General features: G+C 43.2%; 2 protein-coding genes across 2 annotated transcripts in view; both read left to right on the top strand.

Moving 5' to 3' along the window:
- The window catches only part of LOC137418094 (meprin A subunit beta-like), a 73,092-nt gene extending 65,266 nt beyond the window's left edge, over positions 1–7,826 (top strand). The window contains exons 11-12 of the mRNA XM_068104056.2: positions 5,014–5,114; positions 7,804–7,826. Coding sequence (XP_067960157.2) covers positions 5,014–5,114; positions 7,804–7,826 — 124 coding nt within the window. The remainder of the gene's footprint in view (positions 1–5,013; positions 5,115–7,803) is intronic.
- The window catches only part of LOC137418107 (uncharacterized), a 51,361-nt gene that overhangs the window by 16,906 nt on the left and 11,253 nt on the right, over positions 1–23,202 (top strand). The window contains exon 2 of the mRNA XM_078786259.1: positions 5,014–5,114. The gene's annotated coding sequence lies outside the window, so the exon portion shown is untranslated. The remainder of the gene's footprint in view (positions 1–5,013; positions 5,115–23,202) is intronic.

Raw genomic sequence — 23,202 nt, 5'->3', positions numbered from 1 at the left:
GACATTTAAAGAACAAGGTGTTCGTAACTCTTCCCCGTGATCTTGACGAATTGCAGGGCCGTATTCGACATGAAGTGGATGTTTTGCGCAATGACCCTGCTTTGGTGAGACGAGCAGTTCAGGGCATGTTCCGCCGCTGTGAGCTTTCAGTTGAAAGGGGAGGTGGACATGTTGAAGGTGTGGGTGCATGAAGGCCAATCATTCCTGAGAAAATTTCACATCTGACGTTCATTTTGCACCAATTATCCTGACTTGCATCGATTAGCCAAACTTGTAAAAATGTGATTTGAACTTGTCATTTTCAATGAACATGTACTCGGTCATGTGTGACAGCAATGATGCATGGAAGGTATCAATGGAAAGCTGAGGATCTCCTCTTAATTAGTAAACCACACATAAATTGTCAAAATAAATAACCTTTGCATATTAACCCCTTGAATTCGGATTACCTTTTTTTTGATACGCACTGTATAACTGGTTGAAGGCTTTGGGTGGTGAGGGGGCTTGAAGCCAGATTTTAATCTTACAGCCGCCATATTGGTGCTCACCGTCACTGCAATGCAAAGCGAAAGATGCCTCAGGGCTGTCACATTCACAATCGCTTTGTCGTATGTACTCCCGATACGTGTTTCCTTCATTGTAAAAACTTCCAAATCAACAGTTAAAAGGATTTTGAGCTGATAGGTGTTACGGCCTTTGCAGGATCTATGGAGACAGCGATTTGTTAGCGTATACACCACCCAAATAGCTATGTGGAATTCTCTCATGTGGAGATTAAACGTCGTTTGAACTTTGGCCGAGGTCATTATTTACTTTTAATGATGTTTATATACGAATGATGTTTAATGATGTTTATATTGGTTTTGGGTTGTCCTTTCTGCATATCTCGTGGGATTGTGAGTTGGAGAGACGGCCATAATGGTGGGGAGGGGGATGGAATTCTCTCAAACAGGGATTCAACCCGTGTCCTTATAAAAGGTCTTTGTCCGAGGTTACCGAGTGCGATCGGTGCAGCCGTGCAGCGATCAGTCCAGCCGTTTGTGCAGCACCCGGGAAAACAACATCGTCACAATGAAAACATCGTCACAATGAATGTTATGCGAACGCGAATGTTATGCGGGAGTCCAAACCTGAGAATGCTGGAGACCAAAGCTGAAATTGGAAAAACTAAATGGCCTATTTTACTCCTGGGGATCCCAGGATTACCCACCCAAAATATCGTTGGATTGGTTCAGCAGTTTTTGCGGTACCTTCGAACGGACAGACAGAAGGACAGACAGACGGACGGACATTTGGTGAATTATAGTAAGATAACCGAATGTATCAGTTAATATAACAAGACCCAGAACAAGATAGATACAATATCCTGAGCAATTGTATTTCCATAGCAATGCAAACATTACAGCCATAACAGACTAAACAGTCAATTAAAACAAACACACATACAGTCACATGAAAAAGTAAGTACACCCCATGTAAAGTTTTGACTTTTTCAACATATTTCAACATACAGCTATTTGATCTTCATTTCAACAATATTGATAGATAAAGGTGATATAATATAACAAATATCATGAAACATTTACATTTTGTAGTCCATTGTATAATTTAAATAAACATAAATGCAAATTTTGCATGTGGAAAAAGTAAGTACACCATTGGCTCTAATAGGTAGTATTGCCAACTTTGGCAGAAACAACCTCAAGTAGGCGTTTCTTATGACTGTCTACCAGTCTCTGACATTGACTGGGAGAAATTTTTGCCCACTCCTCCATGCAGAATTCTTTCAGCTGTGCGATGTTTGAGGGGTTTCTTGCATGCACAGCTCATTTCAAATCCGCCCACAACATCTCGATGGGATTTAGATCCGGGCTTTGACTTGGCCATTCCAGAACCCTCCATTTCTTTCTTTTCAGCCAATTCCTTGGTGAATTTACTGGTATGTTTAGGATCATTGTCATGTTGCAAGGTCCACCTTCGGTTGAGCTTCAACTTTCCGACAGATGGCCTCACATTATCCTCCAGTACCCTCTGGTACAATGAAGAATTCATAGTGGATTCTATGATGGTGAGCTGCCCAGGCCCTGATGCAGCAAAGCTGCCCCAAACCATAATATTTCCACCACCATGCTTTATAGTTGGTATCAGGTTCTTGTGGTCAAATGCTGTCTTTGGTTTTCGCCAAACATGTCTTCTGGTACTGTGGCCAAATAGCTCTACCTTTGACTCATCTGTCCAGAGCACATTGTTCCAGAAGTGCTGGTCTTTGCCTAGGTGTTCATTGGCAAACTTTAGTCTTACCCTGATGTTCTTTCTGGACAGCAAAGGTTTCCTCCTGGCAGGGGTGCCGTAAGGGGGGGAAAAGTTAGGATGATTCCAAGGGCCCTGCACTGACAGGGGCCCTAAAAATTATGAGAACATTAGGTAAAAATGTGCGCACGTGCTTCATAGGGGCCCATTGTGATATCTTTTCATGGGGCCCAAAATCTCTGGCGGCGCCCCTGCCTCCTGGCACACCTCCCATGTCGATCAAATTTGTGCAGCCTCTTTCTAATGGAAGACTCGTGCACTTTGACAGCAACAGTGGCAAGAACTACCTGTGGGTCGCGTGATGACATTCTGTGGTCCTTAGAGACTTCTTTCAGCATCTTGCGGTCTGCTCTCGGGCTGAACTTGCTGGGGCGGCCTGGCCTGAACAAGTTGGCAGTTGTTTGGAATCTTCTCCACTTGTAGATGATCTTCCGGACAGTCGAATGATTGATTTCAAATTGTTTGAAGATCTTTTTAAATCCCTTCCCAGACTCGTAGGCATCTATAACCTTCTTTGTGAAGGCCTCAGAGAGCTCTTTTGATCTAGGCATGGTGACGCCACACACTTCAACAACAAAGAGCAAACCAAACTAAATGTCTGAGGTTTAAATAAGACAAGTTCCTCCAAGATCTTCCCTAACGACGTTCTAATCATTTGCACCTGAGCTGGTGCACCTGATTCTAATTTTAGGTATTTGAAGTAGTGATAAATGTAGAGGTGTACTTACTTTTTCAACATGCGAAATTTGCATTTATGTTCATTTAAATTACACAATGGACTACAAAATGTAAATGTTTCATTATATTTGTTATATTATATCACCTTTATCTATCAATATTGTTGAAATGAAGATCAAATAGCTGTATGTTGAAATATGTTTAAAAAGTCAAAACTTTACATGGTGTGTACTTACTTTTTCACGTGCCTGTACATTACGCCGTAGCATAATCAATGCAACACTCACCCCCCAGTGCGAGCTACATGGACACGGGAGCGATAACGGACGAGTCCCAATGTCCACGACTCATCAGCCATCGACCGCATGGCTCGCATCAAGATGGCGGAACCCGTGACGTCGAGGATCATGGGAGTTTATAACAGTTTTTGCTATTAATGCATTATAAGTACTAGTGAGGTACCCGTGCTATGCATGGGTGGGAGGCCAGAAGCAAACAGATAATACAGAAACGGCGAATGCGAAAGCATGAAACCAATAAATTCCACATTCCTGAAGCACCTTCAGTCGCACGTCAGACATGGACAGCAAGTTTGTGAAGGACTTCCATGAAAAACGTACCCTTCGCAAACAAACAGGTACGTGTGTTCTATACCCAGTAAATGGCAAATCTGCATATGGTAATCCACGAATTCACGTTGAAAAAGTAGAAACCGTCAAGGCATTTTGTCATTCACTTGAACTCGATATCTCTTTTTTCATTCGAAACATCATAACTCCAATCACAAATTAAATAACATTCGTTTAAAAAAATAAGCTTTTAACAACATTCGTGACATAAACAAATATTTAAATCCTGATGTGAAGTTCCGTATGGTTGGATGAACACAATTACGAATTCAAAATCGTAATTGTATTCACTCAATTCCAATCATCAATTGATACTTTAACAAAATGATTAACACGATTAACGTTTAACGGCACCCGGCCATTTAACGTACCATTTAACGTACCATTTAACGTACCATTACGAATGAATGACGGTTGTATTTGGATATTATCAAACCCGCGCATTGCCGGCATCTGTTCACTTCCGGATTCGCTGCAGGTTTGTAATTCTCATCAAAATCTAAACAGTATTTGTAGAATTTCAACAAAAGCCACATGACTGTTCATATTGGTAAATATTATTCCATTGTGTTTGGAAAAACTGAAAAATTGGAAAATTGGAAAACTTGGAAAACTTGGAAAAACAATATAGCCTATTTTACTCCCAGGCTCCCAGGAATACCCACCCAAAATATCGTTGTGATCGGTTCAGCGATTTTTGCGGTACCTTCGAATGGACAGACGGACATTTGGTGAATTATAGTAAGATTTTACTTATCACGGTCATCTCAAAACGATCATCCAAATAGTCTCAAGTAACAACTTTTTTAAAAACGTAAAACATTTGTTCAACCAATGAAATCCGTGCACCGATAATTCATGGAAGTCGCCGACCGGCACAAAAACCGAGAATCATCGAGCATTCACAGAAGAATCGTAATGAACAGCTAAGGTCTGGTTACATTGATATCTACTTTACACAGTGTATAGGGCTGATGTATGTAAGACTGCTTCAGTAGCACTAAACTTCTGGATTTTTTAACGGTCTTCAAAATCATAATTGTATTAAAATTGAAGTACTGTATTATACTTTATTATACTTGAACACAACGTGGGGTATCGTGTTCTATGAACTCTCTAGTTTATTTTATTTTCCCTCTGTTACATCCTGATCTATTCTGTGTTCTCGGTCCTCCACAAGCCTCGGCACTTTACTAATACAAATCTGTGATTGTTGTTACAAGCTGTTCTTATGAAGAGGAGAGTTTATAATGTTGAGTTCAATACTTTGGGCCACTCTGGCCATTTGAAACGAAAATGTTATTGATCCTCATGATTAACTAGTTAAAATCTTAATATCTGAAAAATATATGGATATGACATGCTACCAATTCCCGTGTACATTCTTCCTTTACAGCAACTGTGAGTCTTCGACCACTGTAAGAAATGACGGCATTCGCCATCAACACATCATCTTGGATGCATGGATGACCATCTGGACCATTGCGCTCATCTCTGGTTGGATTTAAACATCCAGTCTCTTCAATTTACATCACAACTTATCTCGACTCAGTTGATGAAGGAAAAGTGAAATACTCAGTTCTCCCATTGGTTGTTATCTCCAGAAGCAGGTTATAGAAGGGTTTCTCCCTACCTCCCATCCCTTGCACCTCCCCCCCGACCCCCAATGTTATTATTTTATCGGTGTGATGGTTGAAGGGGGATGGAAGGGGCGCAGGAACCAACCAACCCGATGGCCCACTTGGCTATCCTTTGGATGACTGGCTCACCAAGGGGCTCCATGTAAAGATGTTGCACAAACAGCAGAGCAGATGGCATCAGCCGCATCACAACCAGTTATTTTCCATGTAGAATCCTTCTATCATACTATTCATGCATATGGGGTTCTGAGGGACAAACCTGTATCACAAATTGTTTCTTAACCCAGGCTTTTATATCATCAATCACCACCACCAAAAATCAACACTAATCATTTTAGTACATCCCATAGATATTTACTGTATGGTTTGCTTAGAATAAAGATCGAGTTGTCAACTGGAAAGAGTCTAAAAGTACAAATACAGAACAAAGGCTCGGGACACTTTCCTGGAAAATACAGCTTCGCCAAGGGTGACGTCAGTCTCGATGTCCCCGAGCCCTTATCTGCACGGGATTGTCTGACCGACTTATTCCCAACTTCTCTTCCGACTTAAAAGTAATTATTAGGAACCTAAATGCAGGAGGGGGCCATTAAGCCCATCAAGCCTGTGCAATCATTCCAATATCTAGTACCCCTATCCATACTACTTCTAGATACTGACAACTAGTCTTCGCTCCTTCACGAGCCTCGATCTTGTATACAAAAAAAAAAAAAAAAAAAAACTATCGCGGACTCCTCGTCGTGGTGGTTTTACCTCCCAATGCAAGTTGGCGACCAAATCTTCTCCATTCTTCCTTGCTGCCTGGATTCGTCAGGGCAGCGCAGTCATGGTCAGAGTGCCGATTGGTCTCCTTTGACTGGCCCTTTTCCTCTTGTCTCTCTCTCTTGTCTATCTCTCTCTCTCCCCCTGCAGGTCGCGGATGAGTCGTGTGTGGGAGTGGCAATCATGGCTGCTGTGTGTGTCGAGCTTTGATTACTGTGTTATGTTGGTGGTCTTTCCTATCCCCCTTTCACTCCCTTTGTGTCCTTGTACGTGTTTGCGAAGTGCTCTCCTTGTTTCCCTTCTGTGTTGAGACAAGAGAGGGAGAGAGAGACAGCATGGTAACGGTTAGCCACCTTTCTATATAACGTGGTTTATTTATATCATGCCGATTATTTCTTTAATTAATTTTCAGTTCCTTAACCTTATTTAAATATTGTTACTGTTTAGTTTGTTTAGTTTATGTCGAGAAATGGCTAATAGAAATAGTCAAAGGACTGCTGATCGTGTTAGTGATGAGGGGTTATCGCGTAAGCACGGGCTGTGCCTCCCTCGTTTCACCAGAAGACGTACAAATGGACGATGTTCTATAGTCCTGGCCCTGCCATAGAGACCCGTATACATCTCTTTAGGCCTAGAGTTTGACAGTGGATTTGAGTATAGGATACCCCTTGCTTCAAGAATCTACTAGGTGGAAGTCTGAAATTTGTAGCATAAGCCGGAAAACGGCCATTTTCCAAGATGGCCTCCATGGGGCCATTGCCAAACAAGAAATACATATAAGTTTTGATATAAATGTAGTAGAGGGATGATTTTAGTGTCTATTTTCAGGTTTTCAGGTATGTCCAACTCAGTGGTGCCATCAAAAAATATTTTAGATGTTGCCTAGTTACCAAAATCCAAGATGGCTGCCACCCAAAGTTCATAAATCATGAAAACTAATATATAACTTTTGATAGACACATAGTAGATGGATCATTTTTGTGTCTGTTTCTAGGTTTTCAGGTATGCCCAACTCAGTGGTGCCATTAAAAAATATTTTAGATGTTGCCTAGTTACCAAAATCCAAGATGGCCACCACCCAAAGTCCATAAAGGACGAAAACTTGTATAACTTTTGATAGAAATGTAGTGGATGGATCATGTATGTGTCTATTTCTAGGTTTTCATGTATGCCCAACACCGTAGTGCTATCAAAAAAACATTTTGTATGTTGCCTCATCACAAAAACCCAACATGTTCACCACCTAAATTCATCAATCATGAAATTTTTTATAGAAATGACCAAAATCAAAGATCAGTCAAATAAGTAAGGAACACACAATGTTTTATTGATGGAATAGTAAAAATGTATTAAGGTCTAAAATATTCCCATCAAAATCTTGACCATAACTTTAATTAAAAAATGAGGAGGAAATATGGCAAATTAATATGACATAGCACAAAAATTAATTAATGCTCCCCAGTGGTGTAACAAATGTTCTGCAGTCAATGAATGAATAAGAAGAATATGATGGTCCAATTACTTAACATTTTTACTGAGAATAGAAAAAATAAAAATGTCACATCCCAATAGTGGATCAACGGCAAGGTGTAATGTACTACACTACATGTATCTACATTACTATCTAGTAAATGACTATATTACTAACTACATTAGAATCACTGGCTGCTGCCTCCTTAGTTTGGCACACAGAACCTTGTTGTCTGTGGCAAAAATTCACACAAATTAGACCAGCCTTGTTACATTGGCATCGCTTTGTATCACACTTTCCCATGCATTTGCAGATGATGAGCTTCTTATGTGGTAACGGATTCAAACATTTGGAAGGCAAGAGAATGTCATTATCAAATCACCAGCAATAGTTTGTTGGATCTAGAGTCAAGTGGTTGTCATCAAGAAGGCACATGACTTTACGCACAACAAAGAAAGCTCTGTGAATATGGCCATGGATGACACTTGAGGTAGGGGGTAGCAACTGTAGGGGCTTTGGTGTTGTAGCACGAATGTGGCACTCCACTCGAAGCTGATTGAAGGTCTGACATGCTGTCTTGGACTTTGCACCTGCCCACACATGAACGAGATACTCCTCCGCTTTCTTCATAACCTCTTCAGTTAACTGATTGGACTCCGCAAAATTGGCCAGGTACTTCTGTGGTTCACATAAGAGAGATGCATGTTTGGTTCCAATCTTGCTGAGTGCATCATCACCTGTTAGGATATAAGCCTTCATTATAACTCTGCACAGTACTACTCCCAATTTATCTGCAAGAATATGTAGTGGTAGATGACGCCTGTGCTCCCCAGAGCCAAACTCTACCCACAACTCTTGAAGACCCCTCTCTCGCATTTGAGGGATAAAGTGTAGTAAACGCACTACTGTGTCTGTGTCATTTGAGATCACAAGCAGCCGACTCGTCCCCTGATCCACTTCCCATGCACAGTGAAGAACTAGCCGATCATCAGCTTCCTCCACATTACATGTTAATGCTTTAATAGGTTTGAAGTTTTCAGCAGATGGTGGTGATGATGACCTCCCTGAATGGAGCAACTGTGCTGGCACAACTTCTTCATCCATGATGCATCCACTGAGCACAACAGTCAGCTTGATGAGCTTGGGTGTTGATGCCAGCTGGCAAGCAAGCTGCTGCAGCTTGGTTTTGTTGGTTGGTGATGTCCAGAACTTGTCAAGTTGCTGTGGTACTGGGACATCTGCAGTGAGTTCAGTGAGGTCAACAGACCCAACTCCTCCAGCACGACAGAGTCTTTCTCCAGTTTTAATTGATGACTCAAGGTAACTGTCAAATACAACATGGAGGCTGGTCCTGGAGCAAATTGAGTGGCCTGCAGATAGGACACAGCGAATTGCATTTCTGAATGTTTCAAAGGATCCTAAGTTAGGAAATGACCGAATTTTAGACATGAAGTCTATGATAACGGAAAAGTCTCCCCCAGGAAAATGCATGTCATCATCCATTAGATATTTCTCAAGATCAGCAATCAGTGCACTCTTGTTTGGTTTGGAGGGGAGGTCACCTTCAAATATTGCTGAAATGGGGAGGATATCATGGCCATAGATACAGTTGAGTGCCATGCCCCGCTCTTTCACAATCTCAATGTCACGCTGAGCTGCTGCCATCATTGTGGGGGAAACTGTAACAGAAGAAGTAGTTGTTTCTGAGGGAACTTTGTAGTCCATTTGTGGCAGGTTTCTTTTTGATATGGTGAAGGAGAGCTTTTTCGTCTTCTGCAGAAACCGCTCCTTCCGGAATTCCCTGATCAATCGATCTCCATTTGTTTGTATCTGAAGCAGCCGCACTGCTACTTCATCATCTGCCAGCTGCTTTGTTATGAGGTTGTGGAGCTTGACAACTGGAACCTCAATGATGTAAGGATTGCCTCTATCTCTTACATACTCAAGACGTCTTGCTACATTTCTGTTGAGCTGATCAGCTTTGCGACCAGTGAGTTCATGATGAACTCTTGTTGATTCGCTGTGATTCATTGACATATCATTCATCATCTCCCTGAAATTGTTTGAGATAAGAAGAATTTCATGGAATATAAGTTGCCACTCAACCATGATTGCCAGATTTCTTGTCTGACCAACAATGCCACCATCACTCTTTGATGATCTCTGTATTGATTGTTCCAGCTTCATATCTGGAGCAACAGCATTGAAATAGCCAGCAGCTTGATCCTTCACGACAAACTGACTACTCATGAACCGCCGAAAAACCTCAGGATGAGTTGCTTCTAGGAGTTTTGTTGATTCCAGATAGAATGTGCCATAGCGGAGGTAATTGAGACAATCGCACTCCCGGAAGATCGGAAGGGATGCTTCCACAGTAGCCATGTGAAGAGGAAAGTTTCCCTCTCGATCGGCTGCAACGGCATGCTTTATGACATTAGCTATGTGTTGAAACAATTGCAAGTATTTACACACCACAGATTTCGCACAATACTCATTGAGAAAGTTCTGAAATTGTTCCAGAAGCTCTGAAGATTTCTCAAAAAGCTCTGCAAACTTCTTTTCTGACCTTTTCTTCTCACACAGAGCCCTCTGCATCTCATGTGCACATGTCATTGTATCATCATTGACCTTGTGACATGTACTGCCGCATTGAAATTTTCTCATGGCATTGACATTATTTTTAACAATTTGGGATGGGCGATAATATGTAAATGTGTCAATTTTCCTTAAAAATATGATATAAACACTCAAAAGATGAAATGTTATGTCAAATTGTTGAAATACTATTGATATAACTACCTTAAATTATGTTATGCATGCATTATATCAGGTCCCTTATCAGTGATTTTTCACTTCTGGTCAAATGTGTTGTTGTTGTTTCTTCCCTCCTATTTATTCTAAAGGAAGTCATCCAAATTTTTGTTTAAAATACCGCCCTCCCGCAACATACAAAATGTTTTTTTGATAGCACTACGGTGTTGGGCATACATGAAAACCTAGAAATAGACACATACATGATCCATCCACTCCATTTCTATGAAAAGTTATACAAGTTTTCATCCTTTATGGACTTTGGGTGGTGGCCATCTTGGATTTTGGTAACTAGGCAACATCTAAAATATTTTTTAATGGCACCACTGAGTTGGGCATACCTGAAAACCTAGAAACAGACACAAAAATGATCCATCTACTATGTGTCTATCAAAAGTTATGCTAGTTTTCATGATTTATGAACTTTGGGTGGCAGCCATCTTGGATTTTGGTAACTAGGCAACATCTAAAATATTAGATGTTGCCTAGTTACCAAACTATTAGATGTTGCCTAGTATTAGATGGCACCACTGAGTTGGACATACCTGAAAACCTGAAAATAGACGCTAAAATCATCCCTCTACTACATTTATATCAAAACTTATATGTATTTCTTGTTTGGCAATGGCCCCATGGAGGCCATCTTGGAAAATGGCCGTTTTCCGGCTTATGCTACAAATTTCAGACTTCCACCTAGTAGATTCTTGAAGCTAGGGGTATCCTATACTCAAATCCACTGTCAAACTCTAGGCCTAAAGAGATGTATACGGGTCTCTATGGCAGGGCCAGGACTACTACTTGCAATCGAGGATTTGATCGGTGTGAATAACATCGGTCTGCGTCTCGAATGAACCACAAAGTGGTGGTTTTCGTGTCACACGTAAGCCTTGCAGACATCGTTGTGCAGAACGGGTTAATGTTGGGGGACGACCAATTTGTTCCGGTCGCGTCCATGGACACGCCGGCTGTGGATATTTAAAATGGACACTTAAAATAACACACAGCAGCCATGATTGGCACACCCATGCATGACTCACCATCATCATTGTATATGTCTCAGGCAGCTAAACATTGGCTGGAATTGTCAAAGATTTTCGGCTATCTTTCCCCAAAATCAAGGTGCTGCCCTCTGTCCAGTCCAATGATGATGGGTTTCCCTCTCCCTTTCACTTAGTAACTAAGACTGGTGTCCTTAAACTCGTGAGGGGCAAAGAAGTCTCATCCCTGTCTGGAGCGACGTGTGTGGCCTTGTGGTCAGAACGTTTAGGGCCGGGGTCTCCTTCTACTCCACTGTGGCATAATATGTTTGTTTCACCCATTTATGGGTTCCTAGCGGATATCCAATGGAGGCTAACACATTGGGCTCTTGTCGCAAACACTTTTATTCACCACCTTAATGCCTCGGTGCCTGTAAATTGTCCCTTCTGCAAGCAGGAGGAGGATCTTTTTCATGCATATGTCCAGTGAAGGAGGTTAGCACCTCTATTTTCTGTGATTGCACACCTTTCTTATAAATCATCTTTTATTTTAACCTTGCATATGTTTATTTTTGGTGTACCCTTTACCTCTTCTTGTAAAAATGCTGGTGCCTTGTTGAATTTCTTGATTGCCATTACAAAATATGCAATTTATAAGTCAAGAAAAATTAAGATTGATAAATGTTCTGGTCATGACGTCATTCCCATGTTTGAAGGGCTGGTGTCAGCAAGAATAAGGCTGAAATTTGATTACCATATGAGTAACGAGAATGTTGAACTTTTTGAATGGGAATGGTGCATTAACGAGGCCTTCCTTGTGTGTGGTTCAGGACTCGAAACTCGTCTAATGTTTTAAGAATTGCATCAAGAGTGTGAAGCTTTGTTTTTTTTCTCTTCCCCCTGCTTGTAAATACTTCTGCTTTTCCCTCTGCTGTATGGATTGACCTGCTTGTGCATTTTATGGAAATAAACGGTGTTCAAATTCTCTCTCTCTCTCTTTCTCTCTCATTTTCTCTCATTTTGTCTCATTCTCTCTCTCGCCCCCTGCTGGTCGTTGGTAATTCGTACATGGGCGTGGCATTGTGGCGGCTGTGTGAGGAGCTGTGAGTACTGTGTTGTGTTGGTGTCTTTCCTATCCCCATTTCGCTCCCGTGTGTCCTTGTACGGGTTTATGAAGTTTTCCCCGTGTTTCCCTTCCTTGTTGAGCCGAGAGAGAGAGAAAGAGCGCGCACATGGTAAGTGCTTCGCAGGTCTTCTTGAAACCCTTGGTTTCCAGGCCCGCGTTTCATCTACCATGTTCTTATAGCCTTGTATGCCGCTCATCGGTGGTTTATCTTCCTCATTACCTACCTCTTTTTTCCTTATATTCATTTTCCTCCACTTGCTGGTTGCGTGTAGCAGATTTCTTTTGTTTAACTTAAACTTCCCTTGCTTTGCTTTAAGCTATGGCAAACGAACGTTTGCACAATAGTGTGTACGAGTCACTCACTCGCAACACATTGATTTTAACGGACTTGTTTGCTTGGGTTGAGATTTCAACTGCACGACGGACTCCGCCATTGATCGTAATGGAGAGGAACCTCACCCAGCAAGCACGGTGTCTCTGTTGAGAACTTTGTCTAAGTATTCCATTGTCAATGTGTGGAGAATCTGCAATCTTTCTGTCCACCAATACACGTGGTGTCGGTGTTCAAACGCCCACCTATCACTTGCAAGATTGGACCGTTTTTACATCAATAGTGTTTTTTTGAATGTTGTGAGAAATATGGACATTGTCCCGAGTGGCTTCTCAGACCATCACATGGTCACACTTCGTATTCACCCACCAGTTCGGAGTCGTCGTGCTGCCTACTGGACCTTCAATGCAAGCCTTTTGGACGACCAACTGTTTGTTGATGCCTTTCGTGTGTTGTGGACAGCCCTGCTCCAACGTAAACCTTCCTTCCCCCGCCTTGGGATATGGTGGGACAACGCCAAAGTGCAGATAAGATCTTTTTGCCAACAATATGGAGCTTACCATACCAAATATGACTATGCCCTCTGTTGAGGAACTAATTAATTTAGCCTTGAATGACACAGGAAACTCAAAATAATTAATGTCCAAACTGTTTAAGATAAAAATATTTTAAAAACACCTTTAGAGGCCATTTTTCCCAGCAAAGCGGGGGTTGGCCTTTTTCGGGGACCGTGGTTGTTGTTGTTTTTTGGTCTCCTTTTTGAAGCAATGTTTTGCGGCCGGCTGCCCTTCCTGTCGCCAACCCTTTTTGTCGCCTTTTATGACAAGCAGGGAATTACCAGTGAACTGGTACTCAATTAGCCGACCTCGGAAGGATGACAGGCTGAGTCAACCCCCCTGGCGTTAATTCAGCGATCGACTGGGATTACGAACCCAGGATCCTAGGAATCCTCAGCTGGCACCCTAGCCGCTAGCCCAACACCAGGGTTCCTTCCAAACTGTTTAAGATAATTGACTGATTTTAATGAAACGTAAAGACTTCACTTCCAGGTTACAAGAAGATAATATAAAGCACACCACAATCTTGATACAAAATCTCAACACAACATCCAATGAACAGACAAAGTAAAAAGAATAATAATAATCATGTAACTTGTTCCCCCTGCTTATTTTATAGTGGGCAGATCAAAGAGAAAAGAGGAGAGGGTCAGGGCAGAGGAGAGGGCCAGGAGGGGAGGAGACTAGATCTGGGGGGCCGAGAAACAAGATAGAGCATGATGCAAGTTAACAATGATTCGTGGTCTCTCAGCGCCATCTGTTGGATCCATCCATGGTACTGCAAGTTCCTTTGTGATCGATGGTCGAGGGGTTCAGCACACTATTTTAACCCTCTTTCTTTAAACAAAGCTCGGAGTGTCTAAAATGTTGTTACAAAGCACCTGGCATGTTTTACACTTCAAAACAACAAGTTATATGGCTTTTAAGAAGAACACATGGTGGCTCCAATCTCCAATCAGCTTGGAGAGGGGATTTGGATCACAGAGAGTACAATTATTTTCAATAATTGTGGAGAACACAGTTATATCATAACACATTTCCCATTTTGTCTCAGAACATTCCCATAACCCACAGTTGTGTTGACTTGAAATAAAGTGTGCAATCCATTTGATACCCCAGAGAACGGTATTTCTCCAGCCTAGTTGCAAGGCAACTATCTAATCTTTTTTAGTGGGATGTGCCGGTGTAACCTTGCATGGAGCTCAACACTTATTAAAAAATAGTTTTAGAAAGTTTCTCTAGGCTTATACAAAATATTACTTATAATAAAATGTTTATTCTATAGTCCAAATCATTTGAGTATACAGTTAAAGTTTTACGAACTCACAGACAGTCCTTTTGGAAAACAAAGTATGCGTTGTAATTTTAATTATCGGCTCACCAGGCGTAGAGCACGTCATGCAACACGGATTTGGCCTTCAATCCTCCAAGATAAGAAAGTTTTCAAGAGTTACAAACGGTGGCAAGCTTTTCCGAGCAGGCAGGTTGCTGTAGCAACCATTTGCCTTTAGCATTATTTATGACCTGTCAATGAAAAGCTCTGAGTAAATAGTTGCTAGTCAATATGTTCTATAGAACACAATAAAAGCTGATTAATATATGTATTTATGAAGCTTAAGTACGCAATTAATTAATGTTCTTCCACACCTCCAATCCTTGGTTTCCAAAGAAATATTATCTTGCAGTCCAACCTTTCGGCCTCCAGTGATAAAAGAACCAACCTTTTGCTGGCAAAGGAAAAAGCTCTTCTTGCTGGGCTTTGTGCAAAGCAAGCCAGAGGAGCGCTGATTTGTCTCCGAATGGAGAACTTGTGTCACCTGGATACCTCCTCTAAGTTCTTTTTTGGACTGGAAACTCAAACAAAGAGAAGTCAGCAGATTATTTCAGTAAGAACAAAGGAAGGAAGGATAACAACAACAACAACAACAGGCATTTTAAGGCCATTTTCCCTGCAAGAGTGGGGGTTAGCCTTGCGGTCCCCATGACAATGTTCTCCATCTTGCCCTATTTTCTGCATCTCCCCTTGTTAACCCCCTTTCCCGCATTTCTTCTTCGACCATCTTTAGCCAAGTCTTTCTCAGTCTTCCCTGTCCTCTACTTCCTTCTTCATTCATTTCCATCACTCTTCTGAACCACTTTCATCCTTCCTCACTTTCATCCTTCCTCAACACATGACCAAACCATCTCAAACTGTTCCTCTTCACAGCATCCATCACAGGCTCTATTCCCATATGAAGGAAGGATAACGCATGATCAAAAAGATATCAGAGCCTCACTCAAACACTACTTCTCTGAACTTTATCATGCTAGGAACATCGCCAACGAAGTTTTTTTATTTTTTTTATTTTTTTTGTATACAGAGTCGAGGCTCGTGAAAGAGCTAACATTTAACAAACAAACAAATCAAACAAACAAGCAAACAAAGTATATAAAAAGGGGAGCGGTCGACAAGATGGGGAGAGAAGGGGAGGAAGCACACAAACACAACATTTGAGAGCAGGGACATCGGGAGATGTTTTTGGAGGGAGAGGGCCTGGGGGGAGGCAGGATAGGTATCAAACGCAAGGACACCAAGGACTTCCAGGAAAGATGTCAAAAGTCACCTCAAAAAAGTGGATTTGGGGTGAAATTAGCAGGGGTAGAAAAGATCAAGGTTTTGGATTGGGGAAGATAAGAGATGGTGGTGAACAGCCGTTTTAAAGACCTGGAGGGAGGAGTGGGATTGAAGAGAGTGAGGGAGTTTGTTCCAGAGGCGGGAGAAAAGAGGAATGAAGGAGTGAAGGTGAGCAGAGAGTCTTGATTTTGGCAGTTTAAAGGTGTAGTACTGGTGAACAGGTGATGTTTTTTTTTGATTTTTTTTTTTTAGCTGAAGTTTCCTTTTCGTCTTATTAACAAGAATCATGCTATTAGAGGTCATAGAGTGCGGTCATAGAAGTACCCCTAATTATTGAAAAATTCAAATTTCAATTCAATTCAATATAATATTTTGCATGAAATTTGTTATAACTTTAATTTGCATCATTCTTTTGGGCTGAAATTTGGACAGGATATTCAGAATATCACTTCCTTTAAAATGATGAAGGCTTTTGTTGATAGGAGTAGCCATTGTGGATTTATTGAAGGACAACCAAGTTTTATCTGGTAATTGGCATAATTAGCTAATTAGTGAACATTTGACATAATTTCCACAAAATCCTCTCATCAGGTAGTAGAGTAACACATGTATAATACATGTACCAAGTTTTGTGTGAAAAGAATGATAGGTGACATAGAAGATAGAAGTAGAAATGTGTTCTTTGTTTTTCCTTGTTTTTTATTGACGGTCTAATTTATGCAAATTATATGCATGTAATATGACAAATAAGCGTTGAAACTGGTCTGAGTTAAAGCCAAGATTATATCTTTCAAGAAAAACTGAAAACTAGATATTAACTTGACTTTGTTTTTGTGTAAAGGCCTCTCAAAGGTACCTATATAGTTTTCTCAATTTTTCACCAGTACTACACCCTTAACCATAAGAGGGTTGCAGGCAGATCTTGTGCGACCTGCAGGAATATTTGGGGGACAGAGCCCAGAGAGAGCTGGGGGAGCAAGGCCGGAGAGGAGTTGGTAGAAGACGGAAAGACCACCAACCTGCCTGCGGTGATTAAGTGAAAGGCCCTCGGAGATAGCGTCATCGCGGGAGATTCCAATGATTCTGAACGCTTTGGTTTCAACAGCGTGAAGACGAGCTAGGTGTGAGGCAGGAGCACCAGCCCAGAGGGGAGAGCAGTACTCCATTGAGCTGTGGATGAAAGCCTTGTATGTGGTGAGGAGCTCAGGTGTGCCAAGGAAGGACTTCGCACGACGGAGGATGCCCAGTCGGCGACTGGCTTTGGAGGCCAGCTTGGAAATGTGGTTTTCCCAGGAAAGATCATGGCAGATAGTGCCCAAAAGCTTAAGTGACAGAACTTCTTGGATAGGATTATTCAGAAAGTAGATGGGAGGGTTGTCCAGTCGGTCTTTTCGGAGAGACATCGTAAGAGTGTGAGATTTGTCAGGATTGAAAGACATGTTCCACTTGTTTGCCCAGTCTGTGATTTTGTCCAGGTCTGCAGAGAGTGAGGAGGCTGCAGACTGCCGATCTGAGGGATGAGGAATGGAGCGGCAGAGAGTGGAGTCATCAGCAAAGAGATAGAGAGGATTTTCAAGAGAGTCAGAGAGATCATTGATGAAGACCAGAAAAAGCACAGGGCCCAGAACTTTGCCTTGGGGAACTCCAGCCTGAACAGGAAGAGATGAGAGAAACCCATTCAGGGCCACACGTTGACTATGACTAGAGAGGAAGTCCGCCAGCCATGCGTGGAGATTTCCATGGATACCAAAGGAGGAGAGTTTGGTGAGCAGAGCGGGGTGCCAGACCGTATCGAAGGCACGTGATATGTCGAGGGAGACAGCTCTAATTTCCTGTTTGGCATTGAGGACCTCCATCCATTGTTGAGACAGCAGAAGCAGCATGTCCAGAGTAGAGTGACCTGGTCTGAAACCAAATTCATGATCAGAGATCAAGCCATTGGAGAAGAGGAAAGATTTCACATCCGAAGCAATGATGGATTCCATGACTTTGCTAATAATTGGGAGAAGCCTGATTGGTCTGTAGTTGCTAGGATCTGTTTTTGCACCTTTTTTGTGCAAAGCGGTGATGTTGGCTGATTTCCAAGCAGATGGCAGTTGACCTTGAGCAAAAGAGAGGGTGAAGAGAACAGAGAGAGGGAGTGAAAGAGCGGAAGAACAGGATTTTAGGACCCGTGGGCTGATGCCGTCAGGTCCAGTTGCAGAATCAGAGTCGAGGGTTGACAGAAACTTTTCCACCTTGTCAGGAGGAAAGGACACGGAGTCCAGGAGCAGCTGGGTACGACTGGGTATGGTGGGTACAGAGAGGGATGGGTTTGGGACACAAGATTTAGAGGCAAACACAGAGTTGAGGCATTCAGCTTTTTCACGTGCGGAGTCAGCTGTGTAGCCGTTTGAGGTAAGGGAGGGGATGGAGGGGGAACAAACACCAGAAACAGATTTGACCAGACGCCACCAGGATTTGGAAGAGAGAGACAGATAAGAGAGTTCGGTCTTGAGAACGGAGAGATATTGTTTCCTGGCTCTCCTGAGAGTGGACACACACTTGTTTCGGGCTTTGTGAAAGGAAATGAGATTTCCTTCCGTTGGATTTGCTTTCCAGGAGACGAAGGCAAGTTGTTTCTGGGCAACGGCCTCACCACAAGATTCCGTGTACCATGGACGGGAGGAAGGGTATGACAACTGAAGACGAGATGGGATAAATCTGTGCATGAGAGAGAGCAATTTACTTTGGAAGAATTCTCAGGATGAGTTGATGTCAGAGGTGGTAGAGATGGGAGACCAGTCCAGATGATTGATGGCTGCTTGAAGACCATGCCAGTTGGCCTGAGTGAAATGCCAGACTCGTCGACGCTGAGCAGGCTCCCTGAGAATGGTCAGAGAGATGTCCACTTTAACAAGCACATGATCAGATGATCCGATTGGAGCAGAAGAAGAGCAGCAGACATTTTCAGGGAAGTTAGTCATAACCAAGTCCAGAAGAGAAGATGCTCCGGTGACTGAGATCCGCGTCGGGAAATTGACAGATTGTGTCAGTCCCAGTGAGGTTATGGAGTTGTTGACTTCTTTCTTACCCACCTTGTCAGAATCTGCACTCCTACAACTGGACAAGGAAGTAACTTTGGAGGAACTCCATGTTGCTCTACAAATTTTACCTTCAGGTAAGGCCTCCGGCCTGGATGGAATTCCTACAGAACTTTATAAAACCTTTTGGGACCTCCTGGGGCCAGAGCTACTTGAGGTTCTGATGGACGGCCGACGATCAGGCTCACTGCCATTAAGTTGCCGTCGTGCTGTTCTCGCCCTTATCCCAAAAAAGGGAGACTTTCAGCAACCCCACAATTGGTGTCCCATTTCACTGCTTTGTGCGGACTACAAGATACTCTCCAAGGCTCTCACCAACCCGCTCAGAGCCATTGTTGGGGAGATCATACGCCCAGATCAATCTTACTGTGTCCCTAAAAGGACAATTCATGACAGTATATTTATTGTGCGTGACATGATTGATATCTGTTCTCTCCAACAAAGAAATGTTGGCTTGGTGTTCTTAGATCAAGAAAAGGCCTTTGATACCATTTATCATTTTAATCTTTTTTTCCGCTTCCGAGTCCGAGAGTTCCGCTTCCGGTCCCTCGAGCGACGGGGCTTGCTTTGATCTCTCCACGGCATCAAAGTTTGAGTGTTTTCCCGTTCGTTTCTTTGTCAAATTTCCGCTGCGTATTTTGTTGTGTATGTGTTATTGTGTTTCTATTTGGTTTTGGTTTTATAGTTGTTGCAAATTTGTGTGTAATTAGTCATTTCTTTGTCCGCGCCTCGTGCGGCCTGGTGTCTCGTGCGGCCTCCTCGTCTCGACTTGTGCCCCGCCCCCTATATTCTCGTTTGTTCTTTCACCTCTGCTCCTGCTTTCTCAAATCCACGTTCTTACTTAGAGACTTTTCCCAGATTGTTTTCATGGTTTTGTTTAAATATTAATTTAAATATGTTTAAACCGCAGCGGTGTTCCCCCCCCCCCCCACCCCCCCCCCAGGATTTCCATGTTTTAAACGTTTCCCAGTGTGTACCCTGGATAAGAATAGGTACGCCGTATCCCTGCGTGTCGTAGGAGGCGACTAAGAGGGTTGGCGTCAGGAAGGGCATCCGGCCATAAAAAACATTGCCTCAAAAAGAGAACCATGACAATTACAACAACATGTGGGCAGGGTACAGCCCGAAGTGGAGATCGGTTTCTGAGGTTTGGGACATGGAATGTAGGGACAATGACAGGGAGATCAGGAGAAGTGGTGGAAGTATTGGTCAGAAGAAGAGTGGACATATGTTGTGTGCAAGAGACGAGATGGAAGGGAAGTGGTGTGAGAATGGTGAAGGGTAGGCAGGGACAGAAATACAAGTTTGTGTGGCAAGGGTGCCTGGAGGGCATGAATGGTGTTGGTGTCTGGTTTTCTGAGGAGTTTGTAGACAGTGTGGTGAGTGTGACTAGAGTGAGTGACAGGTTGATGATGGTGAAAATGATGATTGGAAAGCTCTTGGTGAACGTCATCTCGGGATATGCTCCGCAGGTTGGTCGGAGCGATGAAGAGAAGGACAAGTTCTGGTGTGCGATAGAGAAGCTGATGGAAAAGGTGAAAGATGAGGAAGTTGTTGTGGTAGGAGGAGACCTAAATGGACATGTGGGAAGGAGTATGGATGGTTTTGACGGAGTTCATGGGGGTTACGGATATGGTGTGAGAAATGGAGAAGGTGAAAGGATTTTGGAGTTTGCTGATGGAGCTGATTTGTTGATTTGTAATACTCAGTTCCAGAAAGAGGATAATAAGCTTGTTACATACACGTCAGGTGGGTCGACGACAACCGTTGACTACCTGATGGTGCGTAGGCGAGATAGGGGGCACCTCCGAGACACAAAGGTGATCCAGGGGGAGGGGGCTGTTTCACAGCACCACTTGGTTGTCTGCGACGTAAGGGTGAAAGGTGCGAGGAGAGCTCGGCGGGTGAAGTACCAACCGAGAATGAAGGTGTGGAGGTTGAAAGAGGTGACAGTAAGGGAGGCATTAAAAGAGAGGCTGAGTAGGGTCGAGGATGATGTGGTTGAGCTTGAAAGTGGTTGGATGTCAATGAAAGCTAGTCTGTTGGGAGCCGTTGGTGAGGTATGTGGATGGACAAAAGGACCACCGAGGCACTCGGAAACATGGTGGTGGGATGATGAAGTTGGAAAGAGGATTGACGAGAAGAGGAAGAAGTTCAAGGAGTGGCAGAAGGCGAAGGGTACGGGAGCAGAAACAGCAGAGCATGAAAGTTATAAGGCAGCCAGGAAGGCTGCAAAGAAAGAGGTAGCAAAGGCGCAGGAGGCATGTAGGAAAATGTTCGGAGAACGCTTGGATTCGGAAGAGGGTCAGAAAGCAGTATTCAGGATTGCAAAGCAGATAGCGAAAGAGAGGTGATGTGATGGGGGTGAGCTGCTTGAAGGATGAAGTGGGACAAATCGTTGTCGACCCAGATGGAATTAAAGGAAGATGGAAAAGATATATGGAAATGCTGTTGAATACAGAGAATGAATGGGATGGCAACATAGAGAGTAACCCAGTTTTAGGACCGGCAGAGAAGATAACTGAGAAGGAAGTTGAGGAAGCGATAAAAGCAATGAAGGGTAGAAAAGCGGGAGGGCCGACGGGAGTTGTGGGAGATATGTTGAAGGCAGCAGGAAGTTGGGGTGTGAAGAGAATGACAGAGATCTGTAATCTGGTGGTGAAAGAAGGCCGCATTCCAGTGGATTGGGAACTGAGTACCCTCGTCCCTCTATACAAGGGGAAAGGTGACCCTCTGGAGTGTGGCTCGTACCGAGCGATAAAGTTATTGGAGCATGGAATGAAGGTATTGGAAAGGGTGTTGGAGAGGAGGATAAGGAAGAAAGTGAAGATCGACGAAATGCAGTTTGGATTTATGCCAGGAAGAGGAACGACAGACGTGCTTTTCATTGTGAGGCAGTTGCAGGAGAAGTACATGGAGAAGAGGAAGAAGTTGTTTCTTGGGTTTGTTGATCTGGAGAAAGCATTCGATCGGGTTCCACGCAAAGTATTGACATGGGCATTGAGGAAGTTAGGAGTGGAGGAATGGTTGATCAGAGTAGTGATGGCAATGTACAAAAGAGCGCGCACAGCTGTAAGGACGAAGGACGGGAACAGTGGTGAGTTTGAGGTGAAGGTGGGAGTGCATCAGGGGTCGGTACTAAGTCCACTACTATTTGTAGCTGTGATGGAGGTGCTGGCTCAGAACGTAAAGCAGGGTTTACCGTGGGAGTTGTTGTATGCAGATGATCTGGTGTTGATTGCGGAAAGTATGGATGGACTGAAGGAAAAGATGAACACATGGAAGGAATGTATGGAGACAAAAGGTCTGAAGGTGAATATCGGAAAGACGAAGGTGATGGCAAGTGGTAAAGCATGTGGTGAGGTGGAAAGAACTGGGAAGTGGCCCTGTGCTGTGTGTAGGAAGGGTGTCGGAGTGAACTCCATTCAGTGTACAATGTGCGCTGAGTGGGTTCATCAAAAATGTAGTGGTCTGAGAGGGTCATTAACCAGTGTGGCAGCTACATTCAAATGTATGGTGTGCACAGAGGGAGCTGCAGATGGAGGAAATGTTGAGTTGGATCTTGGAGACGGCGTGAAGCTGGAAGGTGTGAAAACATTTTGCTACCTCGGAGACATGCTGAATGGAGAAGGTGGATCAGACTCGGCAACGGTTGCTCGAGTGAGATGTGCATGGAAGAAGTTTCGGGAATTGAGTGGCGTGCTGATGATGAGGGGAGTGTCGTTGAAGCTGAAGGGAAAGGTGTATGCTGCATGTGTGAGAAGTGTTATGATTTATGGGAGCGAGACATGGGTAATGAACATAGAGCAGCAACGAAGGTTGGAAAGGGTGGAAATGCGAATGGTTCGACGGATGTGCGGAGTATCGTTGAGAGAGAGGAAGACAAATGATGAATTGTGAAAGATGATGGGACTAGGGCCTGTGATTGATGCTGTGAAGAGGAACTGGTTGAGATGGTTTGGTCATGTGTTGAGGAAGGATGAAAGTGACTGGTTGAGAAGAGTGATGGAAATGAATGTAGAAGGAAGTAGAAGACGGGGAAGACCGAGAAAGACTTGGCTAAAGATGGTGGAAGAAGAAATGCGGGCAAGGGGGTTAACAAGGAGAGATGCAGAAAATAGGGCAAAATGGAGAAGATTGTCATGGGGACCGCAAGGCTAACCCCCGCTCTAGCAGGGAAAATGGCCTTTAAAATGCATGTTGTTGTTGTTTG

Source organism: Myxine glutinosa, chromosome 11, assembly GCF_964187855.1.
Source record: "Myxine glutinosa chromosome 11, kmMyxGlut1.1, whole genome shotgun sequence".
Classification (NCBI taxonomy): Eukaryota; Metazoa; Chordata; class Myxini; order Myxiniformes; family Myxinidae; genus Myxine; species Myxine glutinosa.
The sequence above is the reverse complement of the archived record's forward strand: the minus strand, read 5'-3'. Positions and strand labels throughout refer to the sequence as shown.